This window comes from Ixodes scapularis, unplaced genomic scaffold, assembly GCF_016920785.2.
Source record: "Ixodes scapularis isolate PalLabHiFi unplaced genomic scaffold, ASM1692078v2 PGA_scaffold1__304_contigs__length_218370807, whole genome shotgun sequence".
Lineage (NCBI taxonomy): Eukaryota > Metazoa > Arthropoda > Arachnida > Ixodida > Ixodidae > Ixodes > Ixodes scapularis.
This window is the reverse complement of record NW_024609846.1, coordinates 21,514,378-21,533,822: the sequence shown is the minus strand read 5'-3', so window position 1 is coordinate 21,533,822 and position 19,445 is coordinate 21,514,378. Positions and strand designations below refer to the sequence as shown.

The window sequence follows — 19,445 nt, the reverse complement described above, 5'->3', positions numbered from 1 at the left end:
ATATGGTTTGCTGGGCTTACCGTGGACGATGTTGCTCTTATCACCGCGTGCATTTCCAACGCGTGACCCAGGGCAGAGCGGAGCGTGGAGGGTCGGGCGAGCCGCACATATCGTTGTACTTCGGGATCCTTGATGGCATCGATGAAAGCAGAAGTGCTCATCAGACGGAGTGTATCTTCAGAGCACCTTACCAAAGCCTTCCTCGCCAATCTCTCGACGGCGTCGGCTAGCTCTTGTAGCGACTCTGTGCCCTGGCGATAGGTTTTGAGCGCCGTTAGGTGTAGCTGTTGTAGATGCACATCATTAAATCGAGAGTCCAGAGCTTGTAACAGATGTTCATATGTAGTTCGACTTGAATCCGGAATACACTCGAGGTACTCTGCTGCTTTTCCACGTAACTGGGCGACTAAGGCAGCAGCTTTGCCAGGGGAGTCCCAGCCATTGTGTGCAGCCACCGTTTCGAATTGCACGATGAACGCCCTCCAGGAGCCAAGACCATCGAACGTGGGGGGTTTGAGTCGCCTAGCGCCGGAGTCCGATGGAGCTATCTCTGCCTGTCGCTCGGGCTCATCGTTTCTGCAATGACGGACCGAAGCTGCTTCCTGGCTGGGAAAAGGGTCACCCGAACCTTCTGGTCGCGTACCAGCTTGCAGGGCCTGTTCCAGGTGCTCCAGTCGAGTATGTACAGATGAGAGGTGTTGATGTACATCGGTGACTTGTTGATGTAAAGTCTGCTCCACGTTTGCAATGCGAGGGGCGAGGCGATCGTCGAACTGTGCAAGTATATTTGCAGCGTCAGTCGAGCTCTTCTCCACCAACCGATTGTACAGCTGTTCGGTGAGTTGCTCCCAATTGGGCTCCGGATTTGCAGGCTGGGAGCGGGCGTTCATGCTGAACATCCCACCGCTGCCACCAAAATGTTACGAGCGTTCCAGCCGTTGTTCTTTTCCTACTGTCCGTACTTCGTCCTCTTTCTCCTAATGTCCCCGTTTGTCTTCTTTACTTTCGCCCGTTACAATATATATATATATATATATATATATATATATATATATATATATATTTAAAAACGATGCCTTTTAAATCATGACGCTCAATCTCTGTAATGTAGAATTAACCCAGACATGCAGATGTCGAAACCCCAGAGTAAAGTTCCTCGAGGACTCAGGACTGGAGAGACCCTTGGTATGCTGTTCAAGGTATACCCGGGGTGTCCCATTTTTATAGCTAAGGGACCGGGTTAGGTGTTTTTCGCGGACTTGAGATCCAGAAAATGAGCAAGTAAATAACACGAAGCGTTTGGTGAGCGTCGCAACGCGATATCTTTACACGCGGTTATTTTTGCGGCAGTAGGAGCGAGCCTGCTGGTGAGGGGCCGCGGCCCGGGGGTCACTGCGAAGACCGCGGCCAGTCGCGGGCAGGTGGGGTGCCCTTCGCGTTCCGGATCCGACCCTCGTACTGTGTTTTGGAGACTCCCGACTTAAATGGTTATCTAATAGAAGGCATGAGTATACATCAACTTTACGCTCAAGATACTAATAATAGAATTACTGAATCCTTCTGAAATCTCAGTGCCGAAACCTTTAATGAAGGGTCATATTATCACGAGACATTTTGAAATGTACCTTCCAGTCGCTCGGAAGTGGGCGGTAATACCAGACGCTAAAAACCAGACTTGGGAAGTAATCCGTTACTTTCTCAAGTGGTTTTGTAATTGCCACTTTACTTTTGTGCAGCAGTAATTTGTAATGTAATTTCGTTAGAAAAGATTTTTAACGGATTACTTCAATTACTCGTTACTTCTTAAACATATGAACATACCACAAAACTGGAGCAATATGAGTGGGAAATTCAGCAGCACAAAGATAGAGCAATTCCGACAAAATAGAAAATATCGTGAAGAGAAGAATGACCAAAATAATAACTTGATTTTTTTATGACCGGTTACTGGAAGCACTAGAAAAACGTTGAAAGCATCTAGAAATATGCGAGGAAAACAATACCATGATGACAACACCGAGTAGGCTCTGCCCCTTTCCGCCACCTTTTAATGGTGCTTTACATTTCCTGGGCAGGCGAAACTTCTTCGGATTTATTTGTTTCTGACTTTTACAGCGTTTTACCCTTGCCAACTTCTTCGACGGCTCTCGCCACCTGCACAAAGCTACAGGCACTAGACTGCCGCTTTAAGACGTGGCGCTCACGCTCGAAAGGCCAATTTCAAAAGGGAGCTTTCGTTGGTCGGTTCCTCACCTGGGAATCTCCAGGCATAGGTAGACGCTGCTACTGAGCATGCGCTCTGCTAGCTTTGTCTGCAGAATTCCATGGATCACTTTCGGTCTCCGTAAGGTAGCGGGATAGTGAGTGCGGTCGCAGCGTTTGTGGTCTCGGAGAGCACCTACATTCTTACTCTTAAATAAAGTATTTTAATATTTACAAGGACTACCATAATGCCGGCGTTAGAGAAATAAAAAGTAGTGTTATAAAACATTCTTGAAAACATCAAAATAGTTTCTAATGTTTTCTTGGTAGGTTTACGTGAAAAGTGACGTGAAAGTAATTTGTAAATAACGAGTAAAGTGATATGTTACTTTTTAGCAAAAGTAATTTGTAACGCTAATAAATTAGATTTGAGGCTCCGTAATTTGTAATTGTAATCCATTACATGTTTTGAGTAACGGGCACAAGTCTGCTAAAAACGCATCTGCGCTGCGGCAAAACCACTTAATTGTTCAAATGTCATTATACGTGCGGTTTGTATCTGCGGATGAAAGAAGGCAGATCCTATGCCGCTCACATCAACATAAGCTCATTTAACGCGGACACGTAGCACATGAAGATAACGTAATAAGGCAGGCGAACTGATTAAATTTAAACATTTCTAAAACCCAAGACGGAGGCTACAAAGAGGGGACAAACACGAGACGTCTCTATTGAGACGTCTTCTCTCAAGACGGCTGAACTTGAGACGTGTTGTGTTCGTCTCCTCTTTGTAGCTCCCGTTTTGAGTTTTAGAAATGTTTACGTAGGAATTTACATTTTTCTCCAGCCTGAAGAAACAGCAGCGCGGAAGGTACCTGCCAATATTGAGAACAATATATTTACGGTTTATTATCTTATATACGACTTCATATATACTACTTGTTGAGTGAGAAAACCATAATTATTAGCGAAGTGATAATAATTAACAAATTTAGCCAAAACATTAACAACACATGAATATTAGAATCTGTGGTTACCTTTGCGCTAAGTCTCACGCAACATGCGTGTAGAGATCGCGCATATGTCTGACTTCATTTGATTACATAATCTTATACGCAGTTACTCAGTCACAACTCGCAGTATTATTTCTCGCGATAGTGCATCCGTTGCTTGTCGAGATATCTGTATTGACTTTAACTTGTTCCAAAACCGAATCACGACTCAAGTCCAATAAACTATATTTTTCTACTTTTATGGGCTGCTCCGCCAATACCTGTCTTGCACATTACACACATATTGATCTCGGCACGATTGTATGTTGAGAAAACGATCGCATAAAACAAAGCACTACAAGGTAATAATCATGTGAGAGACAACTTCTGCGAGGGAACTGCATTTTGAAGAGGACAGTCAGTGATTAAAAATGATTTTATAATTTCCTTTCTTTTTACAAATCAAACAATCGCCCTCAGAGGCTCCAATACAGATTGACGTTCCTATTGATATACAGTAGTGTTTTGCCACCCTCTGAAATGACGCAGCCTTGAAAGAAAAATTTGTTTTATAAAACATAAAAAAAACGTTGCATCTGTTTTAATTTAGGCTAATTTAGCGTATACCTTTACTTCCGCGTTCTATATTTTTTTCACTCTTTTCATGATATGTAGACCATAAGAATTTTTATTACAAATTTAAAAGCAATTTTTCTGTTAAGCGTGGAATCGGGTTTCATTCGAAATAGCAATCTCATTATTGTGAATAAATCTCGAGACAAGGAACGAAAAATGGGGACAGCCGCTACACTGTCTCTAATTTAGGGACGGTGTTGTGGTTGTTCCCTTCTTTCGTTTCTTGTCTTGAAATTTTTTCACTATGATCGTCCAACAGCTCGCCTGCGCAGTAAATCTCATTTTATCAGACTCTTAATTTACGCGTCAAAATGCTGGCTTTATAAGCTTGGTACATGTGATAACTAATGACAAACATTTATTTAATCCTTAAGATTTTTTTTTTGTTCACGTCCAGGTTTAAAAAGCCCTTCTGTAGTTTTTTGGGAGCACCACTTTCCGCGCTCCCGCTGAGAATATGGTTTGCTAATCAGCGAAGCGCATGGCTTACCCTCGCTTCATCTCTGTCTGTGCACATCTGCATCGGGCCTGGTGAACGTTCGTTGAAGGAGACGCGACAATGATTCGCTTCAACTGTCGGCATATGGTTTGCACCGTTAAGCCGGTGTCGCACTGATAGTACATGATAAAAACGCAGTCTGCATTCCTATTCTAACGCGAGTCACCGCGAGATTCGTGCTTCAAATTTCACATGGCGATGCGTTCAAGAATACATTTGGCACGCGGCATTCGAAACAAGGGTATTGCGGTAACTCATGTTTGCAAACTATTTTGTTTTTATACTGCGTGAGCAGTGTCACTCTGGTTTTAGAGTTGTTCTTAGGTTTCCGCCGTTGTCCCTTATAAAAACCCTTTATACTGGTTTCAGCATAATAAACCTAATTTTTTGCATGCGTCAAGCTTATAAAACGAGACACCGCACAAATTATTTCCTCCTTTTTGGTCGTAAAACTGCGATGTTCTCATAACAAACATTTACTTGGTAAAAGGTTCCATCCGGGGTTCCAGCTTGACGGATAAACATTCGTGCTGCTTAGTGCCCTGCGTCAACAAAAAACGCGGATTCTGTTTTCGTTATTCTTTTGGCCAGCGTAATTAAAATGTACCCTTAGAAGTAAGGTCGTAGTGCTTACTAACTTTCTGTTCGTAACGGCTTGTCAGATATGTTACCAGCCTTTAGCCACAGCTAGTAACAGGTGTTTCCTTAACAGTTACTAACCAAGGAACTTAGTGAAGGCAAATACTCTCATCCGTACGACCAAGTACAAACCACTAAATTGGTTTAGCATCAAAATGAAACTCCTGTAAAATATATAGCTGCCGCTTAGCTCAAGAATCTAGGTGGTGGAAGGTATTACCTTATTCAAACGACACAAATATATTTGCATTGCTCGCGCAGTTAGCTCCATATCTCCTTCACTTTATATTGCACAAATACTACACACATCATCTATCGGCTGGAGGCATCACAGGCATGCAGACTTCTACACGCCACTAAAAAACGTCAGCAATGACATATACATTTACCCAACGCAAAATTTAACTAATTGCTCTTATAATTACTCTTACATAGAAGTAAGTGACCGTTACTTGAAGGAGTAATCTTAGTCTCGCAGAGTTACTTTAACTTTACGTCGTAGGGTGAATACAAATAGAATATCAGGGCGAAGTCCAAAACGAGTGTAGCACGGGTCGGCCGTCCCACAGCGCAGGGTTCTTCAGCTTGATGTCTGGTGAGGAAACGGCAGCGCAGCGTCCCTTCGTTGCGTGAACCAACGACTGCCAAGTCGTGAATCTACTCTTTAACACTCTTACTAAAGGATTAAGGAGGCTGAAGGCAGCTATTGTTTTTTTTTGTCAGTTGGATTAAAGAGACTAAAAACAACGCGAAAGGTTCCTTGTCAAAACACGCATTCTAAAGACGATGTGCCCTAAAATTGAAAGAAACCAGCAAAAAAAAAATATTACCATTTTATTTAGGACGAATGAGGTCTTTTACCCAGACCTCATTCGAAACGCATCACCGGTTTCGCGTATCCAACATGTTTTAAACACGCAATTTACTGACGTCTATATTTTTAGTACAAACCTGTCTTTTGGAGAACGATCATTTTGATGCATGTGTTTTTAATTGGCATATATACACGTTTGTGTGCTTGCATGTTTTTTTTTTTTCACAACTCTTTATTTTGTCTACTCTGTATTTTGGGTGTATTTCAATTGTGTGTGCTTAACCCAGTAGGCTTTCGAGCTGTTGGTTAGTACAAGAGAAAAATAAACATTGAAACATTGAAACACAACCAGCGGACGCACGGCAAGTGTGACAGGAATGTAGGCAACTTGAAGCTTCTAGAAGAATAGGTAAAAAAAATAGATCAAAATGAAATAAACATTTGTATTTCCAAAATGTGAAAGCTGCTCTTTCATCATTTTGAGCAGCCTACCAGTTACTGCCGTTTTCAGTCAATTTCGGTGTTGAACTGTATTTCAGCGAAATACGGCACTTCCACTCTTGTCGTGACATTATGCTAACTCTCGTAGTTACTATACCCGAAGAGGTCATTGTTAATTGTCTCGATCTTCTGGAAGGTGCGCAATCGTTGGATATCCTCCTCTCTGTGTGTTCGAAAGCAAAGAAAGAGTGAAGTGACAAATATAACAGACGCGCAGAGACCTTCTGTACAAACTCGCCTGAACTTAGACAGTTTTTTTTTTCTTACAAGTGAACGTTTCGATATAGGGAGATTTTCGAGTAATGTTCGAACCGAAAGCCAAGCTTTTCTATTACTGCGCTTTCCTCTTTTCTTGTGGGCGAGCAAGCTGCAGCTTGTAAACAAAATGGCCAAACAAAAAATTAATCTAGCTGTTAGACGACCTGAAGAAAGGCTTTGAGCCTCTGAAGACTGCCAGGCCCTGCGCTTTATAAGTGCAAGTAATAATCTGATTTAGGTAATGCCCATCTTACGAAATAAAAATGACAATTTTGTTTCGTATTTACATTCCCGCTTTTTTCTTGCGCAAATAAAAAACAAAAATGTGACGGATTAAACCATTCGCTTACCTAAATATCTAATGCGATTACTTTACAATTGCTTTGTAGAATATGTAAATATTGCCTTAAAAAAATTACTTATAAATATAATGAAATGGACGTAATTTTGTTACTCCTATCGGATTACGTACAAGTCCACATACAGGGATGACATGCACAAACCGAGCTCACCAAAACACGAATATGAATGCCCGCTACACAAATCACTGGCTCTTTCGGTGTTTTTTTTTATTTTACTTTTATACCTTTCTTTCTGAAAGCAGATTTACCTCAGTGATAATCTCAGCAATAAATAATTTTACAAAAAAAGCTATTTTTTAAACTGTTTTTTTTTCGACATTGATTTTGGATGGTACAAGGAATACAGACTTAGTAAATATAACATTCCCGCTGTAATAATTTGCGACGGCCAATATAACTACCTGATCCTCTGAACTTCAAGCCCTTCTTCACACCGGAACTTCACACCAAAAGTCGTCACAGCAAACCAAGAAATTCGTGGGCAACGTGTACGCATAAGTGAGTCAGAGGGTAACGGGACCCTTCATTTTATCCGTATATATACGCCAGCAGCGAGGTCACCGGCCTAAATTAGCAGGAGTCGGTATTGCGCCCGCGATCCCTGGGTTCTGCTGGTAGAGCTTTCGCTATGCGTATTCTGACCTGAGGTGCGCTAACGCCCCCCCCCCCCTCCTGCGCCTAGCGGAATCTCAACGCTATCCAAATAGAGTTTGACTTCGCGCCGTAGACTGCGCGTGCTCCTATTTTTGTATTTCGCCCAGCGCTGTGATTTTTCAGCAACAGAAGTGTTTCCCCGTTTATGACCTCAAAGCAGTGCAGCCCTGGTAAAATTCAAGGCATTACTTAAATTCTTGTCGCATATCTGTGTCGGCCGCAAGACAAATAAAATTCGACGTGATCTAACACGGTCTAAATTACCTTATCATACTGTCCGAGCACCTCAGTCAAAGCGTTGGCTTTAAACTAAAAACGAATGAAACATTTGGAAACAGACGCCACTATGCTTGCATACTCGATCGGTGATTGAAACTCAGCTACCTCAACCGCCATTCTCATACAAAATGAGTAAGAGTAGCAGATGCGTGTCAGTCACGCCAAAACCCAAACTGAAACCAAAACCATGCAAGACTGGTCCTACTTGGCGCGGTTATACAAACGTCGGTTCTGCCCCCGCACCCCCTGATAGCTTTCTCTCATTCCCACTGAGAGACGTCCCCGAGTATAGCCCATCATTTTCGTGGCGGTTTTGAAGTCAAGAGTTCTCGTTCGCGGCTTCGATCGGCGTTCAAGCAGCTCGCGGTACCACGCACTTCCAAAGAAGAGCTCTGCGGCCGCCCCATTTTGTGACCCGGACGACCCCTGTCAGCGAGAAATTTCTGTGTACCTGCTAAGCTCTGGAAACCCGGTCAGCGCGTATCCCCACCTGTGTTGTTCTTTGGGAGTTTGCCGGACGTTCTTGAAAGCTTTGATTTATTTGTCTGTTCAGGATGGTTACAATTTTTGTATTATCTTCCACTGTGAGAACCAGGGAATACCAGGTCTTGTCGACGGCTCGACCTTCGCAGCATGCTGACGAAGAAAGCGAGTATCAAACAGTTCGCGACGAGGGCCATTCGATGTTCTTCGATGATTGATTCAGTAGAGATAATCTTCGAAATGTCTTCCCACCTATGTTTGCTTTCTTCGCAAAAAATAGCTGTTGGGTCATGGGTAAATGGTGGAACAAATAAATCTGTTTTTTTTTATGTCTTAAAATAAAAAAAAAGCTGCAGTTTTCGTAACATTTACTAAAATAAACCGGATTCCGTCCGAATGTCGAGAAGGGACTGTGTTATCTGAGATCGTTCTAGAATAAACCTTTTTTCGGATTCCGCAGCAGCGTACGGTACTGTCAGTATATTCTTCGATTCACGAGACTCGTTGGTTGTCATGTTGTGACCGAAGAATACCCATACCTTTCGGATTTCTTGAGTGGAAAAATATTCTCGGCAGTTCATATCCTTGAGGTTGTCACGGCTGAGTGTAGGGCATCGTAAAATTTTGCATAAAATAAAACAAACATTCCACCTGTCTTTGATTTTGTTTTGTCGCGTACGGGGCCACCAAAAATTGCTTTCATTTCTTTTGTTTTTTTTTTCAAGGAAATTTACATTGCTTTTCTTTTTAAGCAAGGAGAAATTGCATTCGCCACAAGACACAGAAGATGAAATAAAACGAATTAATTTAGCTACAACCAGTGCCCGGAATCGCGCTTACGCAGGCTGCTACTGCTTTTTGAAGAACTCACAGCCCAGCGCAGTCGGCCAACACAGACGTATGCTCTCTCAAAGCCAGGAACACGCGGTGTAAACCACTTTATTCGAAAATGTCGCTAGAATGGTCTATTGAGTTGACTGGTAGGCACATAAAGTCGTAATAAAGAGCTTTTGATGATCGATCTCATACCTCCAATACCCCTGATAACGATAAGATGCTTGAGGAAAAATGGCAACGGTGTATCGGCCATTGCTGTCAGAGTCATCGGAACGATCTACTAAAACTCTCTAATGATAACTTTCCCGATTTATTTAACTTGTATGGCAAACGCGTTTACTGCCGTGGAATATTTGAGGTGAAACAGCTAGTGGAAAAGCAGTAATGGCCATAGATGCAGCCACAACTAGCTTTTTGTTAGACTGTAGAATTAGAATTCTCTCGGTCCGCAAAAAACAACAGTCCCTATTTCGCGATGAGTTTGAGTCCCTTACAGAAAACGACTCCCTGCTTTTTTATGCAGGCACTTTGCGACCGTAAACCCAAAACAATCCCAGCTATATCTTAGGTAGCATACACTCTGCAAAGAGTGTATGCTACCTAAGATATTTGTAGAAAACTAAATTGTGCATTCCAAAATTGAATATTAAAGTCGTGAATATATTCGCCCTTTTGCAATCACGATTTCCAACGCAAATTGTGTGTTTGAATGTGCACTCGCTAACTGGATGATTACAGAATCTGCAAGTCTAGAACGCAAAGCCGAAAAGGATACGCAGAAAAATTGCGGAAAGCGCCAAAAAGAAAAACAAATATCTGCAAGAATCGTCAATGGTACCGAGGCTCCACCAGATCACTGGCCCTGGATGGTCGCATTCTATAATTCAAACGATACCTTTGCATGCGGAGGGGTCTTAATTGGCGAGGAATATGTGGTAACGGCAGCACATTGTTTTCGGTAAGTGATTTTTGTTTTCCAATTTAATAGATATGTGTATTTTATTTCTTTTCATATAATACTTAATTGCTGTCTCGCATATTCCCAGTCCGTTCTTGGTTAGTTTGAAGGGTTATTCAGCCACTCTCGGTGCAGTGCGTTTCGAGGCATGAACCAACACACGCGTTTCTGCTTTTTGCAGTGTGAAATTTGCATTCGATGGCGGCACATAATTAGACAAGACAACGATAATAAAATTTTTCTTTAAAGTTTAAACAATTATTGCGTGTCAGGCATTCAGATTACACGTGGTGAGAAAAGTAGCCCTTAAACTGCAATATCAATTTCTAACTTGAGGCCAATAAACTATATTGTGCCAGTCAAAGGGGTAGGACGCAAGTTGTATCTCAAGTGTATTAATGAAATTTGTATATTATTTCTAAATATAAAACTTACTGAATTCGGTAACAGTAACTGTCTCTGCTTTTTCTTTATAATTAAAGAAATCAAGACGCTCATGAGTTTTCAGTTCGTCTGGGAACCACACTCAAAACCAATGTTTCTCAATGTAACACTCCAGAAGATGATAATATACGCGAAAAGAAAACCAGAAACGCGGAACTATCTCCAAAATTATATGAAGAATACAATGAGGATCCCCAAATCCAGGTGGTCTGTGTTGAAGTTGAAAGCATCTGCGCCCCTATTCAAGACAACTGTAGCCTTTTCATGGTGCGTAAATAGCAACGGTCCTAACATCTTTAAATGTTGTGCATCATGGTTTTGTCTACATTACTTTTACAGAAAGACATTGCTGTTGTAAAATTAAAAACGAAAGTCAAATATACTGACTATATTCAGCCAATCTGCCTTCCGGAAAACTGTGTCGATCCTCCTGCAACTGCAAGCAGTGCATCCTATGCTGCTGGCTGGGGAACAATATATGGTAAATGGCCTGATTTTAATATTTACTACAGACGAGAATCATTATAAAATACAACTCCGCAACTTTGAATGATTTCATAATTTACATATTAAACTGGTAATTAAAAAAACCTTTATATGTTTTGTGACATATAGCTTGTACGTTGATCAGATGGCGGTTGGTGTTTCACACATGCTGGCATGACCAGTACTGCCCTGAAATGTAAAAACATTCGTATGGCATTTATTAATATTTCAAATAAATATTTGTTTTACTCCCAGAGTATTACTATCTAGATGAATATGAAGATAATCATAAAGTCGAAGAAGAAATGGACGGCCTTGAGATTCGGAAACCCATAAGCAAAACATCAAGTGAAGGAACTAGCGTCGAATCAGAAACGGAACAAATAAAATTGCCCATGTTTGGAGACACAGACACACTGATAGAAAGAAAATTAGATCTCATGGATCAGGCTCAATGCACTGCCCAAATGAAAACCAAAGTTCCTGGCCATATAATTTGCACAAGTGGAGGAACATGTCGTGTGAGTAAAGAAAATCCTTGAATTGCGCTTCCTGTAACACTAAAATATCATATCATAAATTTTGTTTCTTCTTGCATCTAGGTGCATAACGCATGCAGTTCAGTTTGTTGTAACCCTTTAGTCCTAAATGTTTGTCCAACCGATCGTCCGTCCGTCCGTGTTATCATTTCACCTCTGTTTAGCGAGGAAACTGACTTTGGCTGGTCCTCTCACGTTAAAAGATCGGTTCCTGCGCTAAATTGAGCAGGAAAATCAGAATCACGTTACCTGAGTACCAATTTAGTTTTTTTCGTTAAATTTGGCGACAAAATTGATGTCTCATGATTTAAAAACCAATTTAAAGGTATTGCAACATTTACAGAAGAAAATGGCATCCCGTGACTTGCCAGGCGCTCTTTACGGTAATTTAGCGTTCCCGCTAGATTTAACAGGAAAAACATTGTTTCCCCACTAAATGTAGCACGGAAATATGTGTCACGAGACTTAAACACCAATTACTTTTTTCTCTAACTTTAGGGAGGAAATCTCCTTCTCTCACGAAAGGCTTTAACGTTTCCTTATCAGATTGAGACGAGTGTATCTTAAATAGTGTATCCGATGCATTGCAGGACTTTGAAGATAAATGCCGCTCTGTTCATCTGGTGAAAAACTAAGTTTGTCTCAAGCATCTTGATATGTCTAGAAGTTTAGAATAATATGTATATTAATCTGAGGTATCTCCAATTAGGTTGTGTGACTAAACTACCTTCTGAACATGATATAGCACCTTAAGCGCACATTAATACTTTCTACTCAAAGAAAGGACACGTTCGGGGCCCTAATCGGCGCCACCTTTCTTAACGAGATCTGGAGATCGGAGAGAAAAATCTCCTCCATATGCGCGTGAAACCCGTCACGATCACGTATATTCCTGCCCGTATATTCAATCCGCCGGCAAGGGACAGCAATCAGACTATTATTGAAGGGATAAATACTTTTTGCTATAGATATTAATAATTACAGGTAGTGAGGAATATCGTCCAGTCGTGATATTCTGACCGCAGAACAAACGCTCTGTAGACGCACATTCCGGCGCAGATAAACGGAAAACATGGGGGAGTATTGTTCGGGACACACGATTAAGCATGAGCTTTGAGAAGTGCTGCGGGTCGAATGACATTAAAATACATGCAGAGCAAAGCTCGACGCGGGTACGCCAGAGCGAAATCGAAAAAGATGACCGCGGGAGGGTGCAGATTTGGCCTAGAAACCGCGGGAGCATTAGATGAGGCCTGGGTGGGTAGCATTTCATTATACGGTGCAACGCGGACGCTGTCGTTAGTGGCGCTGTCAATCAGCTTCGAAACCAAAGCGCCGCACCCCATTTAGGTAGTGATATTAATATTAGCTTATTCAAAGATCCGCATCAAGGTACAAAAAAAAAAAAAAACGTCTCACAAAAGCAGTTGTGTGCTTGTGCGTGAGAACGGGTAGTCCATTAAAACTATGTTTTTACGTGGGTACTCCGTTATCACAATTTTACAAACACTTTCTTCAAACAATAAATCAGTGTTGAGGCACAAAAGAAACGAAATAGGGACAAAAGATATTCGTTACAATTTAGATATCACGTACACACTACCAGGGAAATTGCAGTGTGACCAGTGCGCCAAATATTCACAAACAACAAAAGAACAGTCGTGATTCCAACATACCACAAAAGCCTGGATAAGGTGTCCCAAGGGAAAATACACAAGGGCAACTAATAAAGAAACACGCTTTGTCAAGGTGTCTGGTGGAATTCTACAAGTAACTGTAATACTGTACTCAGGGAATTGGAGAACGCATGAAGATTTCGCTTCATCGTTAATCTTGTACTCGGCCAAGGTACGCAGAACAAAATAAAAAAAAGAGCTCGGGAGAACGACTAGTTAACCTTCAGATTTCTGTATACACCATTTCCTAGTTTCCTTTTTTCACAGATTTTAAGGAGTGGAGGGTGTGAAATTTTTAAGGAAGTTGGTTGACATATGCAAGCACATAAAATTTGCGGAGCCTAGTTCTATAGTTAGTCTATATTTTTCGTATCTGAAGCTTTTCTGTGTTTCTCAGTTGCCTTTCTTTGATGGTGTTCATTTTAAACTCGGATGTGGAGTAATGATTCGTTAGAATGACAAATTTGCGCAGTCTATTTACTGGCAATAGGTCAAGTTCTTACAGGTGATCTTCAAACACCATATTTTCAAATTTGACTTCATAGGCGATGCTCCCCATCATCATTTTCATAACTTATTTATTCTTTGTTTTTCGAAATTAGGATGCATGGATAATAATTCCATATCTTAGTTTTGACTCTGCTAACATTTGCTAAATTAATCGTCTTAGCCAAATGTCCGCGGGCTTCCGCAACCTGCATAAGTAAGATGATATTTTTCGTAAATGATTTACTAGATGATCTTTATTGTAATTCAACGACAGATGCTCGTCACAATACGTGCCTAGACATTTTGTGTTTGTGGTATATAAAAGTGGCGTACAGCTGCACTGAGTGCATCCAGTTGTTTCTAAAACGAGGAGTTTTGTAAGGTTAATACGCCTTTGGTGGGTTCGAAAGCACATTGGTTTTGTTTTTGTCATTGTTGTCAAATATAGAGTTTTCAGAAAACTAGTTTATTATATTAATGAAGTCACTTTGCATGCTTTTGACTGCATTGCCATATTTTTTTTATTTTCCAGGGCTAAAGCTGTATCGTCAGCGTATTGATAGAGGTTAGACTTTAGAGGGAGTTCGGCAAGACCGTTCATAGAGATGTTAAAGAGCATAGGCTGTAAAACAGATCCCTGAGCCACACCGCAAGTTGTGTGCACAAGGTCACTGCAGCATTTTTTTTCCTAACTAATTGCGTCCGGTTCGAAAATTATTTTTTAAACAAATCTAGGAAGTTTCCCTGGAAGCCAAGGATTTCTATGTTATGTAGTAATATGGAATGATCAATTGTGTCAAATGCGTTTGTCAGGTCAAGAAGTATTGGAAGTACTACATTATTAGAATCTATTTTTAGTTCATGTAATATGTCATGGCTTCACTTAAAACCGCTGTACAAAATTGTTCCGAAAGCCTTACGAGGTGGGGTGTTGCTAATTACTGAATAAAGCTCATGAAAGTAAGTCATAATTTTTAAAACAACTCTTTCCTTTATTAGCGAGATGACGGACATTAGTGCGGTGGGCCTGTAGTTTCCTAAATCTTTTTCTCCTCCTTTTTTATAAACAGGGCGGACTATCGCAACCTTAAGGTTATCGGGTATAATACCTGTCTTCTATGTTCCATTTATTACCGCCAGCAAAAGATGATTTAGGTTGTTATAGTTTTCTTTTATGTCTCGAGGTCTTGGTTTATCATATCCCGCCGGTTTTATGATTGGCATACTCTTACTTATATGTTCTAGATCTATAGTTTTCGTTTGCGGTATAGGTATGCCTTGTAATGTACATTCGACAGTTGCTTTCCAGTGTCTGTGTATTATTAACTGCCTCGCGCAAATCTTGTACAACTTTAGCAAAGTTGTTTTTGAAATTGTTACTGTGAGTATAGTGATCGGTGACTCCAACGTTTTTTTTTATACATTCATCAATCCTGTCTTCCGGTGGTATTCTCATTACTTGATTCTCAATATTCCGCGGTTTTCTTAGGTTTTTCCCACAATTCTGGAGTTGTATCACATTGAATTTCTTTTTTGCTAGTCTAATCTTCTCCGTCACTCTATTCCGTACCTGCCTGGACTCTTCCTTTAGTGTTGCATCTTTGGTGTTTTGCTTACATCTATGCCAATATCTTTTTTTTTTTACAACTTAGTTCTAATATTTTGTCGTTAATCCAGACAGCTCCCGGCTTCCGCTGTTCCAGTCTGATTGTTTTAACAGAGCTATCATATATTCCTTTAAATATGGGTGTCACTCTTTTGAAAAAGTTTAGGCGTTCTAGGTGCAGCAAAGCGCTCGGGTTATATATTTTATTATTGCGTTCTATTTTTTGCTATCTAGAATATCCTTGAATCGTTTTCCCGGCGAGCTTGTTGTTTCGGCCTCACGCATAATTTTAGAGCGACAAAGTAGTGATCTGCTACTCTTTGTTTCTATATTGCCGCTATAAAATGTTCGGTACAAGTACGCAGTATTATATGCTCGATACAAGTTTTTTCACTTTATCACCTAGGTATTCTTCACGTGTGTAACCGTGAATCATATTTTCCAATTCGAAGTTTTACAATATATCAAGACTTACTTTTACTCCGGGTTTGCTGCGGTACACAACATCGATGTTGAAATCACCTGCTAGTACGACATGATCATTGTTATTAAAAGGGTTCAAGAGTTTTATGAACTCATCGTTGAATAAGTTTCGTTTACCACTGGGTTTTCCATAGAATGCAGCTATCGTAAATGGCACTTGAGGCCTATGAAGTGTGAAGACAAGAACTTCTGAATGATTTATAAACACCTCCTCACGGTCCGAAAACCAATCATTTTTATGTAAGCTTTTTCGCCATCTCGACGTATTGAAAGTGAATAGAATCTATATATATGAAACGGTGACGGTTCTTTTGCCCCAATGTATACTTCAGTTAGTGTTATTACATCGATATCTTCGAGCGAACTAGCAAGGTATACGTTAGGTTCATCCAACTGTTTTTAATGCTTCGAATGATAATTTGAACGACATGTAAGAGCTGTACTTTTTCCTTTCCTCTTTTGCTACAATATTTTGTACATATCTATTCCAGCCCATAAGTGTGCTACATGTGGCCATTTTATCGAATTTTGTTCAAGTCATCTTTCCTGTCGATACGTATCACTGTCGATTCTTCGCATTTGCCTGACCAGTATTTTTCCATTTCTCACGCAAACAAAGCTCTATCCCCTTTTCCTTGCACATTCCTTTGCGTTCCACAACAAACATTTCTGCAGCTTTGTCAACTTCTCATTGATGAAGATATGATTCGCCTTTAGCGCTTTGCGTTTGCTGACTTACCGGTCTCTTTCCGATCTGTCGTTAAACCGGACAATGATCGAAGAATTCTTATCATCTTTCGCTCTTAGTCTGTGCATGGCCTCGATCTCATCTGGCTCTGGGAAAGGTAGGTCTAGCCTCGTTGCTAGATTTTTCAGAATTGTTGGTAGGTCCCATGAATGGCAATGTTTCTCGATGCTTTATATTGGTCCATATTTTCAACTACCCACTCTAGGTCTTTTATTTGAGCATTATTGTCAAATGTAAGCAGCTAAATCTACTTTGCTCTTTTTCTTAAGTCGTTTGTGACAGTTTTTAGCGAGTCGTTCTTTTTTAGCAGATGGTCGTACCATTTAGATAAAAAGTTCGCTGATTTTTATTAGATTCAATGGTTTTCTCCTGATCATCTATTTTGGGATCTTAGTGTCGTGTTGCACAGACTTCAGATTCAGCTTCTTTTCGATGTTTTCAATCGTAGTTAAAAACGCGGTCTGTCTGCACTTTTTCTGCCAATATAGCCGCTTGTCCGTGATCTGAAGTTTCGGCCGTTTCCTGGGCAATCTGGTCATCTCCCTGCTGTTTTGACGTTGGGTGTTCAGTTTACGGGTTGCACAGAGCCAAGTCAGCGGATTTACCGCTTTTTCGGCTTTTTTTTGTGACGCCCGAGCACTTCCAATATGGTACAGGCTGTTGCATTTTGTGCATTTAAACACTTGACTATCATTCGTCATTTGTTTCATACGTGTCAAGCAAACATTTTCTTAGAAGTGAAAAATGACTCAGTACGGGAGAGCGCAGTAGAGCCAAGTGTGCTGTGCCAGAAGAAAGAAAAAAAAAAAGAAAAGAAAGCACCCACCTGAGGAGCAGAAAGAAAATGCTACGTTCCGCTCAGTCACTCCGCCGGTCTGCGCTGGTTCCCATTTCGCTGTTTGCTTATATGGGCTATATCCCGCGTTGTCTGGTAGGCGTTGCGTGTTATTTTCCTCTTGTCTACCTGGTCATGCGGTGTGTCGTACGGCTGGGGTTGCAGCCGTAGTCAATCGGCTGGCCCGCTTTCTTCGTTTTCTGAGCAGCAGAAAGAGAAACACGGCACCTATACTTATCATATGCCCTCTCGGATACTTCTGTGAGATCACAGATCCACAAGGCACATGGTCCCCTCAAATTAAATTCATTATCTAGTCGTGTCACAGCAGCGATTGGACAGGAACCACAACCCAAATGTCTGCTAAGGTTTCGATGGTAACCGGTCCAATGTTCAAGTAATCATGCTGTGCTCCGGTCTATTCGATTAGCTCTATTCAACAAACGTCGCCCATGGGTGGTCTTCGCGCGTTTCTTTTGACAACGTCAACCAGCTCTGAGAAGCAAAGTTTAAAAGAAATAGTTCCTAAGATTACACCGCCATAAACATACTTCTGCCTCTGTAAAATTATTTGTGAGTTCGGCTGCGCTTCATTTCTGAAACATGGCATGTTTGTGTTAAATGCTCGATATTTCAACTCAGTATTGTTTTGGACCACAATAATCAGCCCGCACTCTCATTGTGTCACTAAGAGAAACGTGTAGTTATTCACTGAAAGCACGCGCTAAGGGAAGAGCTAGCATTAAGGGTTGGTTGTAGCTTTTTTTCGCTCGCACTTGTCATAAAACGAAGTATCATAACGTCTTGTTTTGTCCGGAAGTGCGCCTTGCTTGCGATCTAAGTGGTAACGTTCTTGTAAGTCCAGTTAGAGTCTACACTGTTCTGTACAAATAAAATTACGAGCTTCTTTTCAAAAACGCTGTAGAAGAGCTCCTAATTGAAAATAACAGAAACATGCTTACCTGAAAAAAAAATGTTTACTTCGTCTTCTTTATTTTGTATTGCTATCAAGGGAAATACCTGGAGAGCCAACATTTGTGTAGCTTAGTATGCATCAACGTCGTAAATGTTGAGTTGCAGTGCTCGGTCTACGAATATAAAGGCTGGTCAATATATTGAACGTTTACATGAATAACGGCGGATATGTACTGCTCTACAATAGAAAAATTGAGAGATATAACTTTGTTCAAACTTTGTGGTCAACAAGAAAATTTCTCAATAGATGCTTTCAATTTACAAGCAACACCTTGATGTATGTTCTCTTGTTCGTTCTGGGTATTTTTGTCTCTTACAGCAGAGCGTTGGAGTCATTAACGCTCATGCGCTACAACCTGAAAACCTGCAAAACGCTGTAACATTAGCAGTGTTACTGCTAGAAAATCACGCTGAGAAACGTGTTATCTTTCATAACCACATATTTTCGAATCTTTCTGTTTAGCATAAAAAATCAAATTGAGTCTAATAATTTCTTATGTTTTATTTTCAGGGAGACAGCGGAGGACCCTTGATGTACGAAGATAACGGTCGGTGGACTCTTATTGGTGTGATTTCTGACGGGCCAGATGACTGCCTAATCCCGGAGAGACCAGCGCTCTTTGTGAAGGTCTCGCACTTCGTGGACTCGCTTATTTCGAAATTTATGCAACCTGGAAGTCACAATGACAAAAATGCCACGTGTGCTACGGAGAATGCCCGTAAAGAGTGTGTAACGAAGTTCTATCAGTTCTACAACATGTCTGTAGAAGCATAAGACATCCTGAAGGCATCTACCTTCTATGAGTTCTACAACATGTGTGTAGAACCACACGCGATTCTGAGTTAATAAAAATCGCAAAGAAAATGTTTACGCCTGTGTACAGTTTTATTTGCCTGCATTTATGATTTCACTTGATTCGTGCAAAAAGGCGGGATTGCTCTCGATGAAAACTGGTAATGAAATAACGGTGAGTGAGCAGGGGGGCTGGTGGAAGTGGCCTCTACTGTTACTTTCTCTACCACTGTCAAAGGGATTTCCTTCGTCTGGCA

At 41.0% G+C, this 19,445-nt stretch overlaps 1 protein-coding gene across 1 annotated transcript in view; it reads left to right on the top strand.

Moving 5' to 3' along the window:
• Positions 1-19,170, top strand: part of LOC115323487 (enteropeptidase-like) — a 31,278-nt gene extending 12,108 nt beyond the window's left edge. The window contains exons 2-6 of the mRNA XM_040219413.1: positions 9,895-10,114; positions 10,597-10,825; positions 10,898-11,039; positions 11,300-11,565; positions 18,907-19,170. Coding sequence (XP_040075347.1) covers positions 9,895-10,114; positions 10,597-10,825; positions 10,898-11,039; positions 11,300-11,565; positions 18,907-19,170 — 1,121 coding nt within the window. The remainder of the gene's footprint in view (positions 1-9,894; positions 10,115-10,596; positions 10,826-10,897; positions 11,040-11,299; positions 11,566-18,906) is intronic.
• Positions 19,171-19,445: the final 275 nt, after the last annotated feature.